Raw genomic sequence first — 27,956 nt, forward strand, 5'->3', positions numbered from 1 at the left:
TGGATGAACAGCACACCACCATATGCCTGTTGGCTGGTGTCAGGTGTCAGGGCCCAGTAGACGTGTGATAAAGGGACACTTTAAGAGGGAATCAATAAAGATTGTCCTGGCCAGGCGGCAGCGAAGACAAGCTTGGTCAGATAAGAACAAACCTCAGATGAACATTTCAGAAGCTCAGTTTTGGCTCAAAACTGTCATTATGGAGGCTTATTATTTATAAAATATACTGGATCTGGGTGAAATAGCTGTTGTTTATGAAAAAAACATGCTAACACATTTGTCTGTGACACTCACAGAAATTGCTGTAGTTAATATTGGCATGGTGTGTGTGTGTGTGTGTGTGTGTGTGTGTGTGTGTGTGTGTGTATGTATGAGAGAGATGATTCATTCTGACTGATCCTCTTTGAATTTATATTTAAGCAAGTGTAGGAAGGCTATTTTAAAAATACCCTACTCTTAAAGCAGATGCCGGATCATGCATCTTTTTCTACCCATCCAACAGATAAAGAGAGAGAGAGGGTGTCTTTGTCATCCTCTCTCTCCCGGCTGTGCGGGGGCTGCTGCAGAACAGCCCTCATCTCAGGCATCCAATACAGACAGAAAGAAATGTGAACAGAGGGCGGGACTTGCATGAAAAGGGAGTTGGGCACAGCGAATGAGAGCGAAGGAGAGGTGTTCCGAGCCCATAATGCCCTTGCCTCAGCGCTGAGAGTCAGGGGAGACTGACAGAGAGAGAGAAAGAGAGGAGAGTGAAGCCGGGGTTGAGACACCAGCAGGTGGTGAGGATAGAAACAAACAGGGTGCCAAACAAAAAGCTAGGTTATCAGAGAAAAGTGTGTGAAAAGATAGAATTAAAGAACAGAAAATAGTCAGGAAGAAACTATAATGCAATCTTAGTTTTTCCTAAGCTGGAGCCAACTCATATTCAGCCACCCTCACTGAGCTCTTTACCCTCCTTTCCTCTTACGGATTCTCCCTTCCCCTCCTCTTCCTCTTCGTCCTGTCCTCCTCTTTGACAGACAGAGCCACCATGGACACCGGGAGCCCCAGGAAGATACAGTTCACCGTTCCCCTGCTGGACACCCACCTGGACCCAGAGGCAGCAGAACAGGTGAGGAGGAAGAGGAGGTGGTTTGAGGCATGCGGGACATCCAGGCTTTCGAAGGTTTCCTTTAATGCGTCAGTGACTTTTAGCAAAATGAATGTGGAAAGATTTAAAAGGTAATCAGTGTCAATGCTTGTCACACAAACCAAGTGGGTGCAGACAAAGCTGAGCAACTCAGCTGGAATAAAAAGATGCAGTGTGCTCTGTCCAAATGTGTGTAGTCTGATTGACGCTTTCAAGAAATCACATTTTCCGGAACTCATTACTCCCCTGCACCTAAATAGCAAGCTTTGGAATGTGGTGCTTAAGTCATCGTAGCAGGGTCTTAGAGACACAGCATCTCAGCAAAAGGGGTGTTGCAGTATACGGATGCATCTCCAGGGGTTTGGCGTTGTTTTGGTTTGAGTGTCTGGCGGCACGCACTGTACATCAGTGATATACTGACAAAAGTTGCCTGCAATCACAAGATAAACTCATTCCAAATCAAACCGCTATCAGCAATGGGATAATTTCATCACATCAATCTCAAATATGTATGAATAATAGATTGTAACTGCATAGCTCGGTTTGAAGCTATTTCTCAGCTTCTTTTTTTTTTTAGGATCTTATAAACTCAACATCACTGAAAGAAACAAGACCAAATAACTCTTATATGTGAGTGAAAAGCCCAATGGGTACAATTGATGTGTTTTTAGAGAATGTAGTGAAAAGATGTGTCCCACTTTTACATTTTTATAAATATAACATGGACAGGTCATTAATAACAAATGAGTCTCAAGTGAAACCAGCGAAGATTTATGAGTCTGACTACACCCCATTTATATGTCTCTCTCTGAGAGACATATAACATGAGAGACATGAGGACATTTCATTGGATGCTTTGGTAATACACAGTATGGTCTGGGGTAAGGTTCAGGTTGAGTTAGCGCTACTGGTATGATTAAGTCATTTGCGAGGATCAGATGTGAGGAACTGAATGTGCAGACCTTAACCATCATACTCTACAATGTCCTCTGCATAAAAGTTCCCCCTCAGCTGGAATTACCTGCAGTGAAATAACTTCTGCGCACATAAAAAAAGGAGCACAGCTTCAAATGCACACATCATTTGTACATAATTTGTTGTGGTTTGCAATTTTACAGTATGAAGTACTGGCGACCTGTCCAGGGTACACCCCTTGCCTTCGCCCAATGTACTTTGCCCCCCCGCTTCCCTGAAAAGGATAAGCGGTTATGGGTAATGGATGGATGAATATAAAGGACTGTTTTACCTCTTTTAACAGGACAAACGTAAATCATCAATGCTGCAGCCAACATGCCTTTTACGCAGCAGACATTTTGAAACACATTTCTTTAACGCTGGCTCAGTTCCATCAAGTGTCGCCATGACAGTCAGCCAGCGTGCACAATACCAACGTCCTACACGACGCTCACTGAAGTAGAGTGCCGTTGTTATGTTATCAATTGCACCGATATGCTTTTCCTGCTATGACGCGCCAAAATGTCTGCTGTGAAAAAGGTCAACGGCTTTAGAAGTCTCATAATTAGTCACCTGTGACGCTTTCTCATGACAAATGAAGAACTTAACATAATCATTGGCTGCCAAACTTAAATGTCAATCATTTTGGAATTTAGAACTTTTTTAAACTCTTAGAGTTACAGTCCGACAGATTAAAGATGCAACCCTGTCTTTGATACAATTTATGGCCAGCATTCTTTTCAACAGCCTTTTCATTTATTTACATTCAATAATTACGTATCTATTCATTATTTGCATGACTGTAGAGTGTCTTACTATTGTACAGCTGTCAGTGATGATGATCGTGTTGAGGGAATAGTAAATTAATGGGAATTTTGCAATCTGTTGTATCAAATGCTTGTTGTCACTACGGTAACCAAAGGCATCGCTAAATCATCCAGGACTGAAATCACTGATCATGCATTTAATCAAACTGCCAGCAGATGAGCATAGAGGTTGGATGGCAGGATTATCCGGCCCTGAAGCTTATTGGCTTGTGCCAGTGTGGTTTGATTATGTTGCTGTTAGAACTAAGAAGCATCATTAGATGTGTAATTGATATTAAGGACAGTGTCTGTAAATTGGTGCCTGTGGTACAATTGTAACAAGTGTGTTTGCGTTTGTGTCTTCTCTCATTTCTTCTTCTCCTCTGTATATCATTTGAAAAATACAGATGTAATTCAAGTCGCTTAGGTCTCCGTGTCTGTCCTGTTTATGTCTGCATGTCTGGGAGTGGGTGTCCACTGTCTGTGTTTATTTAGCCACACGTCTGATCCCAGGCTGCAGCCGGTCAATACAGGATCTTAAACACCTCTAAGCCTGGTGTTTACCTTCTCTTCTTCACCTGCAGACAGATCTTTCAGCAAAAAGACTCAAGAGAGTTCTGGGCGCTCGGCCTCAATAAGCATGGCCACAGCTTGGATGATTGCCTTTGAGACTTTATCTTTTTTAGGATATATTTTCTATTTATTATACAACTACTGTGAGTGGCCAACGAGTCTGCACGGCATGCTTGGTCTTAAGTGGGTTTTTTTTGTGTATGTGTGACAGACAACAGCGCAACCATTGTCTCTGTGTTTAACCTTGCTTATAAATATCACGCCAGTGGGCCTCACCCATGGTTCAGTGATCTTTGCAACCTGTCCTCCCGACATAGTGAATCAGCCTCCGTAGAGACCTGCATGTCTGTCAGAACCCTTGACTCTTCACGACATCAGCATTCACACATTCATCCTGCTGTCTGCCGAAAGACACAGTCTGTTCCACCATTAATGGCATTACATTAGAGCTCATTGTGTGCTTACGAGCACAAACTGACTGCACCCGATAGAGGTCAAGACCTGATAGTGTCAGTGGATAGTGGTTTCTTTTACATTATTTTTGCTGCGGTTATTCAGATATTCTTCTCACCAGTGGAAGTAGGTTTTGTTCGTTTCAAAGAGGTTCTGTTACGGTTTGACTGATGGAATAGTTTGACATTATCTGTCCGTTGACCTGAAAGCTGGATCCATTCGATGGTTTGCTTTTTTTTAGGTTAGCAAAAAGACTGGAAATGGGGACAGCAAGGCCGGCTCACATACTGTAGACGACCAGACTCCAGTATGTCAGTGCACCAGTCCATAGTTTTTGTACAGATTAAACAAATGAGGTGGAAAGCTGGAGCTTTAGAAGTACTGGTAGGCAGATATTATCTTTAAACAGAGCCAGCTTGCCCGCTTCCAGTCTGTATGCTAAGCTAACCATGTCCTGCATCATCTCAGACACACAGATATAAGAGTCATGTTCGTCTTCTCAACTAACTCAGCAAGAAAGAGAATATGTGAAGCATATGTTTCAAAACGTTACACTTTTCCTTTAACATGACAGAGTAGAGGCCAATAAAGCAACAAAGGAATAAAGGAGCAGGGGGCTCTCCCTGTTTCCAGTCTTTGTGCTGAGCTATAAGTTAACTGGCTGCTATAGTCTTAAATTCAACGGACAGATGTGAGAGTGCTATCAACCTTTTTGTTTGACTCTTGACTGCAAAGTAAATATTTCATAAAATGTCAAACTTTTGCTTTAATGTCCACATTATATCCAGCGTACACCCACTAATCAGTAAAACACTAAATGAGGCAGCATTAGTGAACTAGCCATGTTAACGCCAGGTTATTATCTAACATTAATAGAGTATGCCTAATATGATTAACACAGCTGGTTTACCTCTAAATTAAACTCAAATTTCTCTTTGCATGTTTACAACTTAGAGTGAAAATTCACAGATCAAATGAAATCGAATCCCACTCCAACAGACATTTGATATTGAACTGAAATGTTTGCCCTATAATGGGCCCTTGCTTGAGAAATCTACATTCATGGATGATGAGATGAGGAATTGTGACATATTGAGGTTATGGCCTTTAATATCAGGGTTGATGGTGTCCTCCCTATTCCCGATGCTGATGTGTCAGACCGTCTTTGTCCTTGACAGAGAACATCATGAATACTCTGTCTTGACTCAGGAAGGCCATTTTCTAAGAAGAACTTTTGAGTGCAGTAATATATTTATCACGCCATGAATATCTTTTGCTCATTGAGGAAATCAATACTTGTTAAACTGAAAATATATGGTTTTAACCGGGAGTTAGGTCCACATACATTACTGCTTTGCAAGGTTACAAATGGTATATTTTTAGTTGTAACTTTTCCTGCTGCACCCTCCTCAGAGCAGTGATTGTCCAATCACAGCACAGCAACCATAACTTCAACAGTCCTGTCCAGCTGTGGATTTCCTGATGCACTAAAGCGCCTTTACAAAACCCAAAACTCATCAGCAAAAGTGTAAGGAAATCTAGCTAAAGGTTATCTGTTAGCTGCACACATTAATAGCATGTCTACCTAACATTCTACCAACACTATAACCAAGCATTACTATCAAAGTCAAGGAGTATCACTAGCTAACTAGCCACCTATCGGTTTCTCCTCATCCTCCAATCCTTTCCTCTTTCAACGTTAAAAGTTAAAACATGGGCTAATTTGACAATATGAAGCAGTATGTAAGCTAAGCAGACAAACAGGGTTAAGAGTTACCTTTCTTTTAATATAAGGACTGCAGGAACTCAGTCTCAAGTTGAGTCCAAATTCCATACTAACATGCTATTTAGATTTGTTTGAGCTAGTACCTTAGTGTGAAACCAATAGTATGTGAATTGCATACTATTTCCAGGGAAATATTCGAGTATGCAAACACTGGACACTACGCCGGCATAAATATCACGGGTCATGTGGAGTGACGGGGTAATTACAGCTCACTGTGTTTATTCACACAGAAGTATGTTGAATCATGATAGTACACCGATTAAGGCTCAGCAGAGGATGTACTTCTTGAGGCAGCTGAGGAAATTCAACAAGACAATGTTGGTACATTTCTACACAGCCATCATTGAGTCCATCCTCTGCTCCTCCATCACGGTCTGGTACGCTGCAGCTCTGCTGAGAAGGTGATTGGCTGCAATCTGCCGTCCCTCGAGGACTTGTTCTCTTCAAGAACCCTGAGGCGAGCAAGAAGGATTGTAGCTGACCCCTCTCACCCTGGACATAAACTGTTTGTGCCCCTTCCAGCTGGTAGGAGGCTGAGGTCCATCAGGACCAAGACCTCACGACACATGAACAGTTTCTTCCCGTCGGCAGTCGGGTTCATTAACAGAGCCCGGGACCCCCACTGACTCTGTCATCCCCAGGACAATTTCCCTCCGGTCACTCCCCCGCACATCCCTTCTATCACACTGGACACTTTCACACTACACCGCTTGTACACTCGACTTCACTTTATTTTATATTTCACTTTGTCTTATTTTTCACTTTATTATATTTTACTTTATCTTATATTTTCTGTAAATTTAATTTGTTCTACTTTGCATTGTTTATCGTTGTTGATTGTTGTTAAATGTTACGCACCTCCCGTCATGTCAAATTCCTTGTATGTTCAAGATACGATGGCAATAAACGGTTTCTGATTCTGATTCTGCTTAAGTATGTCGTCCATAGTATGTTATTACGGAAGCGTTGTCTTTTAGCACAATATAATGTGTGTGGCCACCAAGCGCTGATCTAAGACCCCTTTTACAAGGTTCATGTTTTAAAACGAGTCAGCTGGAAACATGACAAAGTCAAAAAGGAGGTTGACTTTCAACTCATAGAGCCATCATTTCATTAATTAGCAACCAACTACAGCTGATAAAATCTGCCGCTGACATTTGTTGATTTATAAAACTCGACAGTTGCCAGCAGGAAATGAGAAGCCTTCTTTTGTCTACTTCTCATCGAGGACCCATTGATTCAATTTCCAGTTCTCTGAACACGTTCACAGCTGCCGCAATAACAGGCCTGAGCGGAAAACTTCCACGCTGCCTTCATTTGAAAACATAATGTTAAGCCCTCATTGTTCTCAATTTGTATTAAATTATAAACTGCTGCTAGATTCTCAGCAAAAAGATATTATTACAGCGATTAAATTGCAGCTTGTGCATTGCATCCAACCCCTGCTCCCTCCAGCTGGTTGTGTGATATGCAGCAAAAGGGAAGATGATAAGAGGGCTGTTAACACTGGAGAAGACAAAGGATTGATAGGAAGTGAGAGGGAAGCAGAGGACTGAAGAAACTCGGATAAAAGAAAAAAGAAGTCAGTGAGCTGGGGTTTTGATGCCCTGTGAATACAGTAATTCCCTCTATTCAGACCCAAATGAGACCACAGTTGGAGAGTCTGTGAGGATTTCTAATGGCTGAGCACTGATTTTAGCCTGAACAATACCAAGATCATGTTTCAACCGACAAAGGACGAGGAATCACATGAATCCTTGTCTGTGCATTGTACTGAATTACTGATAGATGAGTGCTGCCTCGGTCCAGCCCAATAACAAGGTGCTGGTAACATTTTCTTTCCCCTTTTTATTTCTGCAGCAATTTACTGGGTGTGAATTCATGGCACTGACTCGTGCAAACACATTATACTGGTGAAGGTCACAGGGCAACTCTGATAGCACAAATACGACACATTTACCAGTGTTTTTCTCAAAGGGAAATCGGGGTTAGGAGGTAAAGGCTTTACACATTCGAAGTTCCCTACAGTACATTTTGAATTACACACCTTTTTGCTACCTCTGTCACCCCAATTAGTTGTGAGTTTGGTTATTCCACGATAAGAAAATAGTTCCCAAAGTCAAATATATTTCAAGCTATAAAACCTGAACAATAGCTGAAGCTCCTTCAACCCTGTTTATTCACCTCCAATGAAATTTAAATGTGAAAGGACATTGCGTATACAATACATGGACAAATCCCAAAAAACCTACGAAATATCAATACTGAGACAACTTGAGATCCTCGGCTCTGGACATTGTTTTATTAGCTTGATAGTTCATGAACTTTCCTAATTTTACAATAATTGCTTAAAAACATGATTTTGAAATGATGGCATATTTCAAAAGTCCTATGAAGATTACACATTAGTTCCATTGGGGGTGAAACAGGAACTTCCTGGTTCTGTTCCAAAAGTAAGAAATTATCATTCAAAATTCCATTTGACATTTGAAATATGGTAAAAAAAAATGCAGGATTGCGACATTATGATGTGTTCCTTGCAGTGCATGTTAGTGCATGTGAGCGTGCCCCGCTGGCTGGCTAATGGTCGCCACTCTGCACTGTGCTCGTACAGCGGTTACAGCGGATAACGCTGTCCCAACCGATGCCGTCATCATGGAAGTTTAGCACCCATCTCAGGTAAACACTGCCAGCTTTGTCAGCACTGTTGTCAGCGTTGGCACCGTTGCTGCGAGCCGCCGGCTCTGCTGTCGCCATGTTGAGAGCCGTTAAGAGCTGTTAAGAGGCAATACAAATTAACTGAATTCCAAATTCTGCACCTTTTGTCTAACTTTGTTAAAACCACCTATGTTTCAATCTCTAATGGTTAATGCTGTAGAGGTTGTAGATTTGTCTTTTGATGTGGAGAGAAAACCTCAGGAGCACACTTCAGTTTTTTTTTCCAGAAAGACAGATGAAAGAAATGCATAACATGTATGTATAACATGTATGTATAACATATAAAAGATGATATGTCCTTTTTTGCCATAACAACAATGTTTAGTGGTCCCACTTTGTTGCTTCATCTAATGTACAAGTTCAGTTAGCAGCAAAGGGAAGTGTTACACGTCAGCTGTTTTCTACATATCGGGTTTTAATGAGGTCAGAAGGAATTCAAATTATTTGAGGGTTGATTTTGCAATTGATTTTTTGCACAGACAGCATTGGGGTCTGTGGGGCCACAAACGACTAAGAAATAAAGCCAATGTCAACAAACATTTTTTAGCCTGACCTATATTTTACAGCCAAGTGTATTTTGGCTGCTGCCCCCGCACAAGAACATCAGGCACGCACGGCTTTTTCCTGCCCACCCATCACTTTTTGAAGGCTGTTTTTGTTCGTTGTTGTGAGAAGTGACAGAACTGCATTTTAAACGGCCTGTAAGATGAAAGGCATTCACGGCGGTTTGAGGAAAGAGCCTGTCCAGTCAGCGTTGGTATTTGTGTGAGCGAAGGATCAGGGAGTTAGCTTTGCTGCCGGGTGAGCAGAATAACAATGACTCTGGCTCAATCAGTTCCACACAGCCATGGCTCGTTGTGCTTTAATGGGCGCCGTGAGGGGAGTTTCCTGGAATGACAACCAAAGGCACACACAAGGCTGAAATATTAGTTCATGTATCTATAGTATACAAAAGGAACTACATCTTGATATCTAAATATAAACCTGAGTCCCAAAGTGCTTCACAGAAATATACAGAACAAATCACAAAATCATAAAACAGAACTTGACAAAAATAAAATTTCAGCAGGAAAAATTGATAAAAACAGAACTTATAGTTTGATGTGATTTAAAACTTTCCACAGATATTGCTGACCTGACCCATAGGGGCAGACTGTTCAATGACCTGGAATCAGGAGTGCAAAGCACAGTCGTCTATAGCAGTGCTGTACAGACTTATAGATTTGCATAGAGCTTTCTGAACTTTCAGACCTTCTTTTTGAAGTTCTAGTGATGTGACTGTCATTTCTGAAGACTGATCACATCACAATGTAACTCAAAAGCAACTCGAGACTTGGTTACTTATGATTGTTTTTTGCTTCATTATGATTTTCATTAATCTGTGGAAAAAGTGTGACCTCTGCTTGAAAGAAAAATACACATCTAGTGATCACATCTTAGTGCCTCATCTTGGTTTCTTTTTGTAGTTATTTGGCATGGCTAAATCAGTTGTATTGTGAAATATTGTTCACTTGGATTTACACCTCATACTATACATGTCCTGTATGGTTTGTGAGTAGATAAAGGTACATGAGTAGCTTGAGCGATTGAGTCGACATGCAACTCTTGGAAAAGTGTAAAAAGCTGTAAAAAAAGACCTCAGCCTGCTTGGTAAAGAAAAGAAAAGTCACTCAATGCCTCCTCTTATTCTCACAGCCCTCCTGTACTCCATGGCTGTGATTTGAAAGGTAATGAAGATGAAGCCTCTTAAAATCTGAATACCTAATTAGACTTGGCTCATGAGATACTACTGACTGCTCCCTTTTCATTACTGCACATTATTTCTCCAGCTACATCTGTATTTTTTATTGAACAGAGTCTAAAGTCATGTTTTGTGTTGTTTCATAATTTCCTCACGCATTTTGTTGAACACCGCAAAGCCTCAAAGTCAAACCTACAAATTGGATCCAAGGGCAATTCTGATTCTCCTCTGTCACTTACTTTTTTCCTTTTAACTGTGAATGCACCTGCTACGAAAAGGAATCCTATCTTTTTGCGTTGATCATTAGTTTCTCATCTTTATAGAAAGGAGTTTCATGGCTGGATGGCTGAAGAGGACTACACAGCTGTATAAGTGCACAACCAGCATTTAGAAAAGATGCATGGAGGACTGGAGCTTGCACATCTTCCAACATTAGTCAGCAACCCTGTCAGCAATGTGTGAGGAGTGCATTAGTGTGCATGTGTGTGTGTGCAATTGACTCTATTTAAATTCCCATATCCTTTTTAGTTTTATGAGTAAAATGGGATGAAATGGAAAAGTAATTACCTCATCCTGGAGGCGACTCTACATTAATCACCGTGCTTTCCCCCAACAATATGTGGTCTCATAGTTTTGGAGATATAGATGCAAGGCTGATTTCATTTCAGATTTGCAGAACCTTGTGGTGCATATTTCACTGTGTTTCAGCCCTACTTATGGATACTTTAAAGCTGTTGCTCATGGTTAAGAGGGTCACCATTTATTTTCTCCATAGTTATTTTCACCTCCCTTCGCCTTATTTTAATTGGAGTTAGGTTGACAGTCAAATGAAGAAGTTTCTTGTAGTTTCAGCATGCAGTGAAGCAGCATGAGCGACTTGCTAGGTAAAGCAGGGTCGTCCTTCAATCAGAGGATCGGTGGTTCGATCCCCGGCTCAGCCAGTCCATGTTGATGTGTCCTTGGCCTGCGGTGTATGAATGGGTATGAATGGTTAGTTGGAGTCCTGATGGGCAAAAAGCTGTTTGCATCTCTTATGTTCTTTTGGATGGACAGTAATGGATACTTCAGTCTGTTCACAGTTACAAATAACAAAGGTTGTAACTCTAGTTTTTACATCCACAGGCAGATCTTTCTAACAATTAAACCGTAGATTTGGACTCTGCTGCACAGCTCCGTGAAATGTGCGTGTTCTTTCAAGTATTATCCCAGAATTGGTCCATAGCTGCCACACTCCACTAGTCATGAGCCAAGAAGCAAGTAGGTGGCAGACTGCTCTGCTGATCTCACTGCACTGCTGAGATCCAGCATTGCTCTCAACCAACTCAGAGACAACCAAATCCAAAATATGGCTCACACAGGCTGTGTTATGGTCTGCCAGCATCGTGACAGAAAGTGGATGCTGAGTTATACGACCGGTACCGAGGGAGCAGGGCTAGTCTTGCCCTGATTGGCTGAGTAATGACACACATTTCAGTGCACTGCTTAGCATTTTGATTGGTTGAGCCAACACAAGCCATTGGAGGTCAAAGCTGTGAAATTACAGCCTGTCAGTGTTTGAGATTCATCAGGCAAGATTTTAGTAGTTCACTTCAAACTTAAAGTTCTTCAAGAACAACCTTCAAATTTAAGGTTTTAAGATGATTAGCTTCACAAAGCTTCATAATGTGCTTTACTCACCAGCAAACATTTGTCATGTTTTTTATTTCTCACTTTAAAATGAAACTGTTCTACTTTTTCAGATCAGAAGACGCAGACCCACACCTGCCACTTTAGTGGCATCCAGTGATCAATCATCACCTGGTAAGGCACCTAAATGCAAGCACATGCACACATACAGGCTATTTTTGTCATTTGTGAGGTTATTGTATTCATTATCTTGGGGGTCACCAGAAACGTCATTGATAACTCTGTTTTATTAACGCTTGGGTCTTATATTTGTAATTTTGGCCAACATTGTTTTTTGCTAACTGTACTGACCAAGTTACTTACTGAAGCCCGAGGACAATGACTGCTACATGTGCAGCTCAACTAACAGGCAACAAACCGTATAAAAGAAAGTCTGAACACTAAAATAACAGCTTGACCTTGAGCTGTTTTTCCCCGGATGGGCGATAAATCCCCACAGTGTGATTAATGCAGGTACATGACCACAGAATAACAAGTTAACATAGCCACATTATTCTTCAAAAGAGTTCAAACATTTCTATTTCTTATTATGATTGCTGTGATGCACCATCTCTAAATTATATTTTGCACCGAGTGAATCTTCCTGCTGCATTAGAGCAACAAAAACCACCGTGTGTGTGTGTGTGTCCTCTCATGGGATCTTAATGATCAAACACAGCAGTGCTCCTCTAGAGAGGTGTCTTCTTCTCTGAGTCATCCAGTGGCTCCCTGCTTCCCCCACTGCCTCTGCTACTTCGATGTGTGAGTGTGTAATGTGACCCAAATTAAAAGATGTTCAGCTGGGAATGTAGGGCGGCGAGCGTAATGTTCTCCAGGTGAGAAAACAGAGGGTGGTATTCTGTTTTGTATGAATAAATGAAGAGTTGATGCGTCATTGAGGATATTAGCAGAGACTATTGTATTGTTTAACTCACAGCAGTTGAATGTTTTTATATTGAAAAAAGAGTCTTTCTAATTGGGTCTGATGAAAAAGTCTTGTGCATGTGATCTGTTTGCTTAATGTGTGTCTTTGTGTTTGATTACGTGTGTTTTTATTCAGTAATTGGATACTGAGCATGCAGAGTGTCTCAGTCAACCTTGATCTCTGAATGAAATTGCAGAGAAAACCTTTAACAATCCATCCTGCTCAGTAGATCAGAGGCAAGAAGAAAGAAAAGGGAAAGAAGAGTCTTATCAAGCAGTGAAATCGTATGTGAAGTGAAGGCATGGGGAAAAAAGATACTGAGACATAAAAAATAAGATTTTAGGAAAAGAGGAAGTGTTGTTTATCAGATATTATTGGAATTGATAAAGTTATCAAATCTGATGTAATTTACTGCAGAGTACTTTTTATGGTCTCTTTAGGGTGGTGCCAATGTTTGGGTATTTTAGAGAAGATTTGCTGCAACTTTTTGTGTGTGTGTGTAGGTGTGTGTGTGTGTGTGTGTCCTCAAAATGAGAAATGATGAGACAGACAGTCATGCCATGGAAAAGATAGGAGTTCAAAAAAATCAACTTCAAACATCAAATCAGGCACAGAGACACAATCAGAGATTCAGACAGTTCCAGTTATGAGTGTGTGAGAACGATGTGCCAGAGAGGACGGGGATGGTGAGGAATAGATATGATGATGATGATGATGAGGGAGAGGAGCTGTGCTTGCACAGTAATGTTGTGCCACACATCAGACACATCCCTGCATTATTTAATGCTCTGCAGATTGCTCTGCCCTGTGCACTGTGAATAGCACATCAGAGGAACAGCCACAGATGTACACATAACTTATTCGATCTTCTCTGAAGAGGAGGATTCATGTCTTTATTGATTCCTGGAGAGAGAGACAAAGAGACAACTTGAGTGGGATAAAATAACGTTTGACAAAAACTGAATAATTAAATGTATTATTATAGTACATAAAACTGTATAATGTCTTCTTTACAAACCTCGATTTTGGTATTTTGTGTTTCACGAAGAGCAACAGTAGTGCACTACTGTTTGTCCTTTGGAAGAGATGGTTAAATGGATGGACTTTGTTCCCAAATTGGGAAAGGATTTTCTTAGCAGCATGTTATCCAAGTGTAACAACAGTAAATACACAGTAAAAAAGGTGCACTGAGTAGAGTGCAGTTCTCTTTCAGGTGTGTTTGCATTACCACTGCTGTATTGTGTGATTGAATAAATTCAACCCACAACTGACCAACCCCCATCTAGACACCAATGAGACGAGTAAGGCGTCGTAAAACACACTTCACTGTAACTCAAAACAAGCAGCGATGAATCCAGGAAATGGGTTCGAAGTCGTCGTATGGGACACATCATACAATCTTGCCAACACAAAATTAAACTCACGAGCTGTCAGCGTCTGAGTGGCAGTGATGTACTCAGCATTGTGTGTGCTGGTAGTTCCGTTAGCTGCTTGCTAAGCACAAAACACAATGTCACTACAATAAAAAAAAGTGAGCAAAGTTCCCCCCCCACTGTGCCCCTGGCCGCAGAGTAGCAGATGGGGAGTCGGAGATGCACACAGCTGTGTTATCACTAGCGGCCGGTCGGGGGCCTGTTAAGAGTAGCGAGTGAGGAGTCTACAGGCAGTCAATGGCAGTATGAAACAGGCAATAAAAGCTGGTTTGAGAAAGTATTCGTCACTGCAACCATGAGAGGTCCTTGAGCATGCAGTCATAAGTGGGAACCCGAAATAGAATGCAGTTTGCTCCAGCAGAATGTGAGATCAGCCGTGGACAGACACAGAGGTGCACACTCACTCTTCCTGGCAGGGATAATAGAGAAACATATTGACACTAGAAGAGCGATGCATATCTATAGAATACAGAATATTAGAGTACACTATATATATACCTAACTACTACAATTAAAACATAAACAGGAGGAAATAACCACAAATCCATCACACATAAAACGATCACGCTGAGTGGTGCCCTTTAGATGAGATCATTTCATCTCCACAAGCACCAGTTGCTCTGTGGTGGAGTGAATGCTGCCAGCTGAAGCACTTTGGCAAATGCATGAAGCTCTAATCTTACACATACAAACACATACAACATAAAGGAAGTGAATACTGATGCAAACTGGGTGTTCACAACAACTAGTGTGGCGCAGGAAATGACTTTGTTCACTAGAGGCAAGTTTTGGCTGTACAAAACCTTTCAATTTAAAATGGTTTTCAGAAGCTACAATGATGACAACAGCGTCTCTCTTGTATTCACGACCACTGTGACTGACATATGCACATCGTTTACGACTTTATATTTTACCAAATTCAAATGTTGTGTACATGCTGCGCTTATGAGCATCGCTGTCTGATCTTCTTCTTCACTTTGCCCTTTCTTCATTCTCCCTTTATTTGAACAATGTGTAACTATAAAGATATATCCTCATTCAGCTCACCCTGCAGCCACCAATATTGTAGAAATAGTAGTACTACAAGTTTTAGTTTCTTTGTAAGTGTATAACATACAGGTATAAATACTGTACAAAGCCGGAACACCAGCCTCTGCTGGGTAGGGTAGTTGAAGTCAAATATTTATCTTTAATTATCAAGAATTATGAACAGGCAACTTTGATCCAGTTGACAAAATGATCCTGACAATAGTGTTATTTTGTTCTTGTGTACATATATATATATATACTGTATACTTTTAAATGCATGACTGACTGTGTAAATACTTATATTGCTTTTTCGTTTGAAGACACAGTGCAAGCGTTTTCTTGATTTTCTCATTTTCTCATTTTCTCATTTTTCTTCATCAAATGCAGTACAGGAAATATATATATATATATCGACACCAGCCACAGTAGGGAGCTAAATTAGAGCTGCTTGGCTGAATAAAGTGGAGTCAGAAGACCGTCTGGCTTTGTGTCAGACTGCCAGTCAGCTGGGAGTTGTGGTGATAGACTCATCACTGCTGGAACGGCCTTTTTTATTGACCTTCTTTTCCTCATTCTGCAGCACAGATGGGCTCGATACACAGAGAAAACAATCTGAATATGGGCCGAGTGAAAGACATATTTTGTTGACCCAAATTATATTTCAAAGATGTCTACTGCTGCTGCTACTGCTACTACTTTACTACTAACAATATTTTTTTCGTTTTTCATTCGAGCTCACTGTTCTACGATTTTAAGTATTTAGCTCCAATACATTATATGCACCAATTTCAATCATACCTGAAAACCTGAGAAGACACCAGATCAATTTAGAGCTCCAATTTCCCTCCATCTGTGGTGCACAAACATCATCTCTGAAATTGCACAAATTTACAGCACAGCTTCATCTTTTCAGGGTCAGAACACCTTCATCTTATTTAAATATAGTATCTACTTTTACTCTGCCAATGTTAAATTGTAGGAGCTTCTTAGGTTAAAATGCAACAATTCTGCAGTTAAAGCTGCCACCATCACTGGAGGGGAAACATTTTTGTTATTGATAGCGACAGTATTTTAGATTGTTTTTCCGTCTTTAAGTTAGAATGATGTTGATTTGTAAAATAAATTATAAAAATTTAAAAAACAACAACAAGCAGCTTAAACAGCAACAACATATGGTGTAAATGTCAAACAGAAAGTCTGAAAAGGTGTGTGGGCTGAAACCATGGATTATTACGCCTACACTAAGATATTTGAAAGAGATATTTGCTTTCTCTTTTTGCAAACATGTTTGGAACCTTTTTTATGGCTGCACACAATGTTGCAGATTACATTTTGCACTGGTGGGATAAAACTCAATTTTCAGACTGCCATAGTTTGACAGCTGTCTGTCAACACCAGTTTATACATCTTTAGGATTTGCTTTGTAACTTAAAGAACATTTCAAGAGCGCATATTCCCTGCGATTAATTTGAAACTAAATCCATAATGGTTGCATGAGCCTTCTCGAACTCTCGAAAATATGATTCAGTTTCAAGCATCACTATCAACACGCACAGCATGAAGGTGAATCCCTCTTGAAATGAAATTGAATGGCTTTTGTGTCAGGTTTTTATTCACCACTGGTGAATAGCTTTGTGTTTGTCGTAGAGAGAGAGAGCGAGAGAGAGAGAGAGAGGGGGAGAGAGAGAGATGAATAAAGAAACAAGCACATCACTGACATTTTGAACAGCCTAGTACTTTTAAGTAGGCATAATATATGCATATGCTCACACACACACACACACACACACACACACACACACACACACACACACACACACACACACACACACACACACACACACACACACAGAGTGCCTTGCCTAGGGATGCATAGGTTGCCAAGCAACAAGGTGGTGTCCTAGAAAATATTTCCAAGGCTGAAAACAAAGTGGATGCGGGTTCAACGCAATCACTATTGATTACAGTTAATGGTTCTACTGTACTCCAGTCAACTGTTTTTGTTTCTATTTCAGTCCTTTCATTTAGTGAACACAGAGTCCTGTTTCACATATTGACGACAGAGGATCAATCTTAATCCAGTTGGAGTCACGTGAGCTTCACGTGAGCGTAGTATCATGTTGGAGCTTCCTTGTTTTCCTGAATACAAATAATCTCTGCTATGTGAACGCAGACACACTGCAGCTGCTTTTTCTGTAGTAATATAAAGTCAGCTGCCAGTTTATTAGTCACATCCAGATCAAACTAATGCAGAACAGTCCTGCAGTAAATCCTACCTTCATGAAGATTATAATGCAAAATATAAAAATATAAAATTATAATGCTTTTGGTGAAACTTTTTTTTTCTTTAGAGAGATGTTGATTCAACTGCATTAGGGTGTGTGGTGCTGTTGTTACATTATACAAAGAGGTGTTTCTGTTATTTAGCCAACCCTCATTGATATAAATAGGGTGGTCAAAATATTAGAAACATAACATGAAGGTAGGATTTATTGCAGAACTGTTGTATTTCACTGTCGACTGCAATAGTTTAAGCTCAATGTATCTAAAACACTGCCAACTGATTGTAAATCAACTCAGCTCCAGACTACACTTCAGTATTTTACATACTTACTTCCCTTAGGGGAGTTATGGATAAACAGTGTTCAACTGTTTATATCATCAGCAGTTGCCTGCATGCAGGGATCTATTTGGAAGAGGACGAGAGTGGATTAGCGTCCCCTTTGTTTGCAAAAAATCATTCAGATTGTCTGTTTTTATTCAAAGATGAGAGTGGAGAATAATCAAAACAATTCCGCTCACCACGCTTGATAAAAGAAATTGAGCAAACACCTGGCACCTGACACATCTGGCTTGCAGTGTGTCAGATAACCATCTGGCCGGAGGTCCCCTTGTATCCACTCTGGTGTCTGAGATACAGCCGCACTCCAGCTAGAGTACACTGACCCACTGAAGAGGTCAACTGTGCTATTATGACCCATCCTCAGGCTGCACAGTGTTGCCTGTTCATTCTGTATTTGCTTTATTAAGTCCTTCATTTTCATTGCTATATTGTGTGTTGTACATAAATGTGTATTTGCTTTTTCGCAGAAATAGATGAAGATCGTCTCCCAAACCAGTTGTACAAGGTAATTGAATTCATGCTCTTTGAGGGTCCATTTTATCTGAATAAGGTTACAGAAATAGAATTATGGGAATTCTATTTTTTTTTTTTTTGAATTGACTGCATCTGTTTTAAAACGATCTCCTCAGTCTTTGTGCTCTCTGACCAGCTGATAACAAACATTGATGTTTTACAGGCAGCCTTGTTAAACTCCCCTCGACAACGGCGAAAAGGGCCAAAGGGACCACCTACAATGAAAGGTAAAGTGCGTTATCTAGTTATATGTGTGATGTTGGCATTATATGATGCTGCCATCAAAGTATTGCAGTACTTGTATTTTGTTGATTGACAATACACTCCAATTAGAGACCACAAAGGATCTTTTGGCATATGACAGTATAGGCCTTGTCTTGTAATTCCTACCACCTCATATAATAACCATTAAAGCCAAATTGAGTCTCTTATGGCTGACATGACCGAGGTCTGGAGAAGATGAAATACAAAAGAAAACCATGTTGATGTTGTTGGCAGTTGTCATTATTCTGATCAGTCAGAGTCGAAGGTGAAGTAGGGTACAGCTGTTCATAGCTGCACGGACAACAAGGAGGTTGCAGTTGGTACAATTTCTGAGAAAGTCAAACCAAACTAGTACGATAGCCTATTCTGCAACACAAGTCCTGTCAAGTCAAGTATGTGGCCCAACGTCTCAATAGGCTGTACAAGCCGTTCACAACCCAGGGAACAACATCGCTGCAGAATATCAAAAACAAACTTGGGAGAGGCGTTTATAAAAGATCCTGTGCGACCAGCTGGGTGTGCAATAACAGAAGTACAAAGGATGGTAATAACACCAGACGTTGCAACAAGAATGCCATTGTTTATCATTCATTGTTTATGATTCTGATTCTGATTCCAACAATTGGAATATAAAACGTCTAATAATGATACAATCACCAATGTGAATGTAATAAAGTTTGAAGGACAGGCCATGTGCATGTCCATCAACATGTGCATTGAAACAGTTTTTGCTCGCTGTAAGGCAAGGCAAGGCAAGTTTATTTGTATAGCACATTTCAACAACAAGGTAATTCAAAGTGCTTCACATAAAACCATTAAAAGCATCAAAACATAAGGCAAAAGAAAAGGAGATTTAAAAACAATTAAGAACATTCATTAAAACATTAAAAAACAGTGCAAGAAATAAAATGCAGTAGTAAAATGCAGAAATGCAGGAAATTGATTAGTATATGAATTTAATGTGGTTCAATTAAAGGCAGCAGCAAACAGAAAAGTCTTCAATCTTGATTTAAATGAGCTGAGGGTCTCAGCAGACCTGCAGCTTTCTGGGACTTTGTTCCAGGTATGTGGAGCAGAAACACTGAACGCTGCTTCTCCATGTTTAGTTCTGACTCTAGGAATAGAAAGTAGACCGGTCCCAGACGACCTGAGGGGTCGGGATGGTTCATAAGGTAGCAGCAGATCAGAGATGTATTTTGGTCCCAAACCATTCAGTGCTTTGTAAACCAACAGCAGGATTTTAAAGTCAATTCTTTGTTGGACAGGAAGCCAGTGCAAAGACCTCAGAACTGGAGTGATGTGATCCACCCTCCTGGTCTTAGTGAGGACTCGAGTTGCAGCGTTCTGAATCAGCTGCAGCTTTCTGACGGACTTTTTACAGAGACCTGTAAACACACCGTTACAGTAGTCCAGTCTGCTGAAGATAAATGCATGGACAAGTTTTTCTAAATCCTGTTGAGACATAAGTCCTCTAATCCTTGATATATTCTTCAGGTGATAGTAGGCTGATTTTGTAATTGTCTTGATATGGCTGTTCAGGTTGAGATCTGAATCCATAACTACACCTAGATTTCTGGCTTGGTTTGTGGGTTTTAACATCAGTGACTGAAGCTGAGCGGTGATTTTCAATTGTTCGTCCTTGGTACCGAAAACAATTACTTCTGTTTTTTGTTTAATTGAAGAAAATTCTGGCACATCCAGTTGTTGATTTGTTCAATGCAGTTACCCAGCCCTTGTATGGGATTATAGTCCCCTGGTGACATAGTTATGTAGATTTGTGTGTCGTCTGCATAATTATGATAACACACTTTGTTGTTTTCCATAATCTGAGCTAGTGGAAGCATGTAGATGTTGAACAGAAAAGGCCCCAGTATTGAACCTTGGGGAACACCACATGTCATTTTAGTCAGCTCTGATGTGTAATGAGCTACAGACACAAAGTATTCTCGGCCCTTCAAGTAGGATTCAAACCAGTTAAGTGCTGTGCCAGAGAGTCCCACCCAGATTTTTAGTCTTTCTAGGAGTATGGCATGGTCGACCGTGTCGAATGCAGCACTGAGATCTAGTAAGACTAAGACTGAACTTCTGCCATTGTCTATGTTTAAGTGGATGTCGTTGAAAACCTTAACAAGAGCAGTTTCAGTGCTGTGGTGCTGTCGAAAGCCTGACTGGAAAACATCAAAGCAGTTATTTACGGTCAAGAAGTTGGTCAGCTGTTGGAAAACCGCTTTTTCAATTATTTTACTCAAAAATGGGAGGTTTGATATTGGCCTATAATTTTTCATCGTTGCGGAGTCTAAACGAACCTTCTTTAGGAGTGGTTTAATAACTGCAGTTTTTAGGGCTTGTGGGAAGACACCTGAGAGACGGGATGTGTTTACAATTTGTAAAAGATCAGTGGTCATGCAGTTTGAAATATTTTTGAAAAAGTGTGTTGGTAGAATATCCAAGCAGCAGGAGGATGACTTCAGATGTTGTATGATGTCTTCTAGGCTTCTACGGTCGATTGAATGAAATTGTGTCATGATATTTGAATGGATGTTATTCAGAGATCGGGACAACACATATCCTGTGGTTGATGTGGAGGCACTGACTGCTTGTCTAATTTTCTGAATTTTGTCAGTAAAAAAGGAGGCAAATTGATTGCATGCCCAGGTGGATTGGAGTTCAGCAGCTACAGACACTGGAGGGTTTGTTAGCCTGTCGACGGTAGCAAATAAGGCGCGTGTATTGTTCTTGTTTTTGGTTATGATGTCAGAGAAGAATGACTGCCTTGCATTTCTAAGTTCCAAATTATAATTGCGAAGTCTCTCTTTATGTCACAGTGAACCTGGAGATTTGTTTTTCGCCACCTCCGACATTCCGACACTCTCGTTTCTCCATTTTGACCAGCGTAGCATTTCTCCAAGGAGATCTTTGCTTACCCGAGACAACCTTCACTTTAGTGGGTGCAATGGCATCAATAATATTTTTAACTTTAAAATTGAAGCCATCTACAAGCTCATTGACTGAGAGGCAAGAGAGGGCTGGTGTGGAGGAGAACTTCTGAATAAATAGTTCACTGGTGTTTTCAGAGATGTAACGCTTTGTCACAACCTTGGTTTGGACATTTGTGTGCAAGGAGATTGCACTCTCAAAGAAAACACAGAAATGATCAGAGAGTGCAACATCAGTCACAGCAACCATGGAAATGTTTACACCTTTGGTGATGATTAGGTTCAGAGTGTACCCCCTGTTGTGGGTGGGTCCTGTCACATGCTGAGTCAGATCATAGTTATCAAGGACACCACATAGTTCTATATAATCTCTGTCCTGGGGATTATCAACATGGATATTAAAATCACCAACAATAACAACACAGTCAAAATCAATACAGATTACAGACAGCAGTTCAGTAAACTCATCAAAGAAGGTTGCACAGTATTTAGGCGGTCTGTAAATGTTTAGGAATAAAGCTTGAGTGCAATTCAGAGCCACATATTCAAAAGAACTAAAATGACCAAAGGACATCTGCTTGCATTGAAGAGAATCATTAAATAAAATAGCAACTCCACCTCCTTTCTTATGTGCTCTTGTTTCACTCATGAAACTGAAGTTGTGAGGTGTTGATTCAATAAGAACAGCTGCACTTTTATCTTGATTTAACCAAGTTTCAGTTAAAAACAAAATGTCCAGTTTGTGCCTAACAATAAAATCATTGATTAAAAATGTTAACACTGTAAACTGTCTCTCTCCAGTTAATGTTACTACTTTTCCAATCGAAGCTCGGGAAGGAAACAGTGCAGGGGAACACAAAGAGAGAATTTCATATTAAAAAGTAACTTTGGAAGATTTGGCTAACTCAGACTGCTGAAGCCTCATTTCAACTTCAGCTGAACTTCAGACAGCATTTTTGGGAAATGTGGACAAGAGAGACAAAATCAGTTTCAACATAGATATGGGCACGTCAGTATTGTTTTAAGACAACATGTAAAAGACGTCAACCTTTAATGTGATACAGCTATTAGCATGTCCAATAGAGTCTAGGAAGTTAGAAGGCAGGCAGCGTAAACTTACTTGGTGAAGTAGCTGAGCTAATGATTGGAGTTTGGTCTACCCTGAGTGTCCTATTTCAACCCTGGAGTAAGTCAGTGCTGCACTTGCGTTAGGAGGCACTCATTATCCCGACCAGCATTTCTCCCAATTTCTCCATTTTTTAGCTACAAAGTGTCTTCGTGAGATCAGCGCACAAGGGGTCCTGTACCACCGAAGGAAAACCTGAAGATGATTGTAAAACTGCACACACAGAGCCCAGAACTTGATTATTTCTGTAGGCTGTTTTTTTTGTTTTTAACACTGCAATGCAATGAAATATAATTTGAAGTGTCAACATCCAATTTAACACAAATACATAATGTAATGATTTATGCAGTACAACAGTGAATAAGTTCCAACAAAGAAACCAAAACAAGGGAACAATAATGAGAAGATGAGTAAAAGTGTGTGCTTCAGGAGGTTTATTCTTCAATTAGTTTCACAGCTTAACAGCTTCCAGTGTGATGAGTCGCTTCCTCAAGGAAACAGGCGATAATCGTGTGCTTTAGTTTCCCACTGCAAGACTTAAGTGTAATAACACCGTGGATGAAGGAAGGTGAAGAAAGCGATTGAACAAATCATCTCCCAACTCTAATGTATCTTTACCTGCCCCCTCACTTCAAACACTGCTGGATGTTAATTAAATGTCCCATTAAAAATGCTCAACCTACAATATTCTTTTGAAGTGCTGGAGTTCATTGAGTCTCCTCCTTCATCTCTCTTTACTGTTCATAACATGTCTTTTCTCCCATTGGTTCCCTTCATCTCACACAACTTTCTTTTCTTGCTTGTCCTCCGTCTTCCAACATTTCCCCAATGATTTTCTGCTTCCAATCCACTCCTCTCCCCTCTCATCTTCCCTCCACTCCTCTCCCCTCTCATCTTCCCTCCACTCCTCTCCCCTCTCATCTTCCCTCTCCTTCCCCTGTGAGCTTTTCCCTCTCAACCAACTTGTCTTTTCCCTGTTTCTCTCGCACCTCTTTTATCTCCACCTCCTCCCAGAGCTGCAGTTCATGGTAGAGCATCACCTGTACAGGCAGCAGCAGGGAGCCGGGGACGATTGCTCCTCAGAGAGCTGCCTGTCGGACCGGCCCAGCCCCGACTCTTTTCCCCTCGGGGAGGAGCTCCCACACGATGATGAGGCCACTGCAGAGGCCTTTGAGAAACTGCGCTGCCAAATGGAGGGTATGTTTGGAGTCTGTAAGGATTTTATCTGCATGTCTACTGCATTGTATCTGCCTATTCAGCAGCACAGACCTCCTTTAAAACCTACAACACGAACAAGAATACTTCTTAAAGAACACTTTACCATAGGATATGTTCATGTCTTTTTCCTCCACACAATTTGAACAAATCACGTAGGAAGTAGAGTGAGTATTTGTCAATTTGGATTTTCAAAATATGTCTTGATATACAAGGATACACAAGGATATGAGGATGCTAGAGGGAAGGAGGGACAGATAAGGAGGTCACTGCTGTGGCATCTGAAAAATAGATGGTGTGGTTCCGTGAGAAGGGAGCAGATGGAGGGACAAGAGCAGACCTTTTTCATAACAATTAATATTAAGGAAGGATGTAGAATTGGGAGAAAATGGGAGCGGTAAAGTTAAGCAGAAAATTTGGCAGAAAGCTGAAAAATGTCTGGAAGGGGTGTATGTAAAATGCATGATAGGCTTTGGGAGTTTGAGGGAAATTAAAAGAAGTGAAACAAAAAGATTGGGGTCAACACTTTTGCTCACAATTCAACACATTCTCACATTTGTTCGCTATGTACAAAATGTTAGTGTAAAAATGACAATACCAGTGTTACGTGCACATGTGTGTCCTTATTTCACATTGTTTGTTTAGATTAAAAACATTTGATTTAACATTGTTATAAATATTGAGTTTGAGAGGAGCTGGTATGTGGATTTAGTTTTCTTTGGACTGAGCCAAGCTGGATATTTCCCCCTGTATCCTGTCTTCATGCTAAGCTGAGCTAACCGGCTGCAGGCTGCAGCTTCATATTTAGTGTACAGACTCAAGAGAGGTATCGACCTTCTCCTCTAACTCTCAGCAAGAAAGTGTATAATTGAACCATTCATTTAATGAAAACACTTACATGGGTCAAAGTGCCACCTTGGCAGTCTCCTGTCAGTACCAAAGACTTTAACAGCTGATGAGAAAAAACAGGGAATCAGCTTTTCAGCTCAGGCCAAATGATTCACTTTAATGGCAGGTGAGTAGATGGTTACTGAGCGCAGCACATACTGTTCACATGCTCAGTAACTACCCAGCACTAATGCATTGGGAGGGCTGCTTTTCTGTCACCAGGTGGTGAAGTTCTTTATTCTAATGTAATTTAACAGAGAATATAGGAATAGAGTATTTTATCCCCACTGCTGTGTGATGGAAGGTGTATGGTCTCTTCTGTACTTCATCTTCATCTCAACCTCCATTTGTCTCTCTGCCGCCTGCAGAGTTCTCGAGGGAAAGTCTATTAGAAGCTGCTGGAGGGCTCGAGTGCCCCCTCTCCCAGGAGAAGGAGGATTGCTCCAGCGTTGCCAACGTAGCAGATCCCTCATCGCAACAAAACAATGCACCAGGTAGAGTCAAAGGAGCCGTGTTTACAATCCTGTCCCTCAGGGGACTCTTCATCACCCGTTCACCAGGCAGGGTTTAGATTTGTTAACAGTTCAACAGGCTTGGCTCTGTGACATGTAATCATGGCTTGTCAACAAACACCTGTGAAGTGGTTTTGATCCACACTTCACAGTGCTCCTGTTGCTGAAAAAACCTGCGCGGCAGCTCATACGGACAAATGTGTTTGTGGGGCTGAATAGAGACTGTGGGTGTTCTGTCATTACTCTAGATTTTATTCTCCTACATTTGATCTATGTGGACATATTAATAAGGAACATGTGGTTTGTTACAGCAAAAAACTTTGTGTAAAAACCAATTAAAGACATAATAGTTAATCGTGACTTATGATGTCCTAATGTGTGTTCAGACAATATTGAATGCACAGATTGATGAAAGATGCGTCAGAGCGATTTTAAAATGTCCCAAGATAATTTGTGAGGTAAGACGCTCCACTCTGTAACATCACTGTAAAATCGTGTACAGATAGTTTTTTTTATGGTTCAACAACTCAAACAGAGTGAGGCGTCCTCTCTCTTGCTGATTGTGTCACGACTCGAGTCACGCCCAGTTAGTCTTTCATTCTTATGTAAACTAGTATGCCAACAACATCATTTCGTAATGATGTGCTTGCAGTAACTCTAGCTTATGAAAGCTACTGAGCTGGACATGGACAACGATTTCAGTTGACGAGCAGATGAACACACTGTTTGATACATCTCTTATCCCCATTGCACTTTTGTGTTTGAATTTCTGGTTTTGACGAAGTAAAAACAAGACAGTGGCCCCTTAAAACGTATCACTCTTATTCCAGCCACATGAACACCACATTGGTTAAGAGATCTAATGCTTCGGGGCTTGTTATATTCATTTGGACCTTTGTTTCTATGTAGTTAAACACCAAGCAACAGAAAGCTGACTTTCTCCATTTGGAGAAACAATGTTGGAATAGTAGTGTTCACAATTATTTATTTGTCAAGCTGCAAGCGTCCATCAAAGCCTCCTGAGTCAGCCTCTTCCCTTTCTCTTTTTGTGCCTCAGTATTTTACGTTTGTATTTTTCAGACACAAAAGCAGCAACATCCAGTGTGAGTCAGCCGGCAGAGGAGAAGACGAAGAAATGCATTCTGAAGAAAGAGAAATAGAGCGGTCTTCTGAAACACAAAGCTGCTCAGTCTTCTCAGCCAGCCCAACACAATGACAGAAGATTGTGTCTGCAAATCCACTTTTTAGGTACATCAGGGCATCTATGTTCTTCTACAGTCAGGTTTTAGTTACCACCCCGAGGACATGAACAAAGGTTTCTCCACTTATTTACACTTATAAAGATCCTGTGAGAATGATTTAATCATGATGATGCGCCAAACTAAAACTAGCTTACTGTATGTATGAACCAGACTGGGGGATACTATCTAGTTCATGGGAAAGAGAGACAGTCTCTGTCACACAGTCATTATCATAAACTACCACCACTTAGGCTACGCGCACAATGTCCCCTGATCAAAGGCAACAAATCATTTTTGTGCCATATAATCGTTAATGTGCCATGACTCTTTCAATTATTGTTCCATCTCAAAGCAATAAAAACGTATTTGTACCTCATAAATAACAGGGGCCGAGACCACTTTTGAATTCAAATCATTTTAGGAAGTTAGATGCTGAATCTTAAGTGAGTGACACATCTGGGTTGATTGACAGTTTAATGTTTCAATTACTTGATTGGACAGCTACAAATTCATTGTTACAGTACAACTCAAATTAAATTACTGTTATGTTATTTTATTGCTACAACATGTAGAGCTACAACGATTAGTCAATTTATCAATTGACAGAAAATGTATGGGCAAATATTTTAATATTCCATAAATTATTTCCTTTCAGAATAATCCCATAATTCTCTGGTTCCAGCTTTGCCAGTGTGAGGATTTGCTGGTTTCCTTAGTGGTCTACTGTTATAAATGAAATATTTTAGGGTTTTGGACTGCTTATTGGACAAAACAAGACATTTGAAAACGTCATCTCGAAATCATTTTTATCTGTTTTCTGGAAAATAATAAAGATTATTTTCTGAAAAAAATCACTAGTTGTAGCCCTAACAGCATTACACATCTGTTCAGCTAATTACTTGTCTTGTGTTCAACTTTGAGAAACAAAAAATACAGAAATCAAAAGAGAGAACCTTTTATTTATTTGTTGCAATACTGCTCTGGTCTTCATTATACATCATGTTTGCATACAACAGCAACCTCTTCATTCGAACGGCCAGAGCAAAGCCTGCAACACAACATGAGCCGCAAACTGGAAACAACAACCCACATCAGCTTTCGTGCATAACTCTTAAATGTGAACACACGTCTTCTCCTGCAATTTAGCTTGTTGGATGAGCGACCAAACATTCAGAAGAGAAGACTGCTCTGGCAAAGTCAGATTGCAGGCTTTTTAGGTAACTAGCTGCTCTGCTGCAGCACATTTAACAGCATGTAAACGTACATGCAAATGTCCAGTTAGATGATTGTGTGGTATTTACTCTTCAATACCACTGCTAACAACACGCTGTCTGCTCATGATGTGAAGGCTACCAGGTCATTTTGTTTACTTTGTCTCTCCAGAAGTCACCTACTAGCTGCTGTCAATCAAACACAGACGTGCCCC

General features: G+C 40.6%; 1 protein-coding gene across 1 annotated transcript; it reads left to right on the forward strand.

Moving 5' to 3' along the window:
* Positions 1-1,030: 1,030 nt before the first annotated feature.
* LOC306775223 (protein phosphatase 1 regulatory subunit 1A-like) lies at positions 1,031-26,449 on the forward strand (the record flags this gene model as incomplete). Its single annotated transcript, XM_079265535.1, has 7 exons — positions 1,031-1,111; positions 11,900-11,960; positions 18,303-18,340; positions 18,512-18,575; positions 23,689-23,871; positions 25,146-25,271; positions 26,370-26,449. 7 exons carry the CDS (start codon positions 1,031-1,033, stop codon positions 26,447-26,449), a joined length of 633 nt encoding a protein of 210 aa, XP_079121661.1.
* Positions 26,450-27,956: the final 1,507 nt, after the last annotated feature.

This window comes from Melanostigma gelatinosum, assembly GCF_949748355.1.
Source record: "Melanostigma gelatinosum genome assembly, chromosome: 3".
Lineage (NCBI taxonomy): Eukaryota > Metazoa > Chordata > Actinopteri > Perciformes > Zoarcidae > Melanostigma > Melanostigma gelatinosum.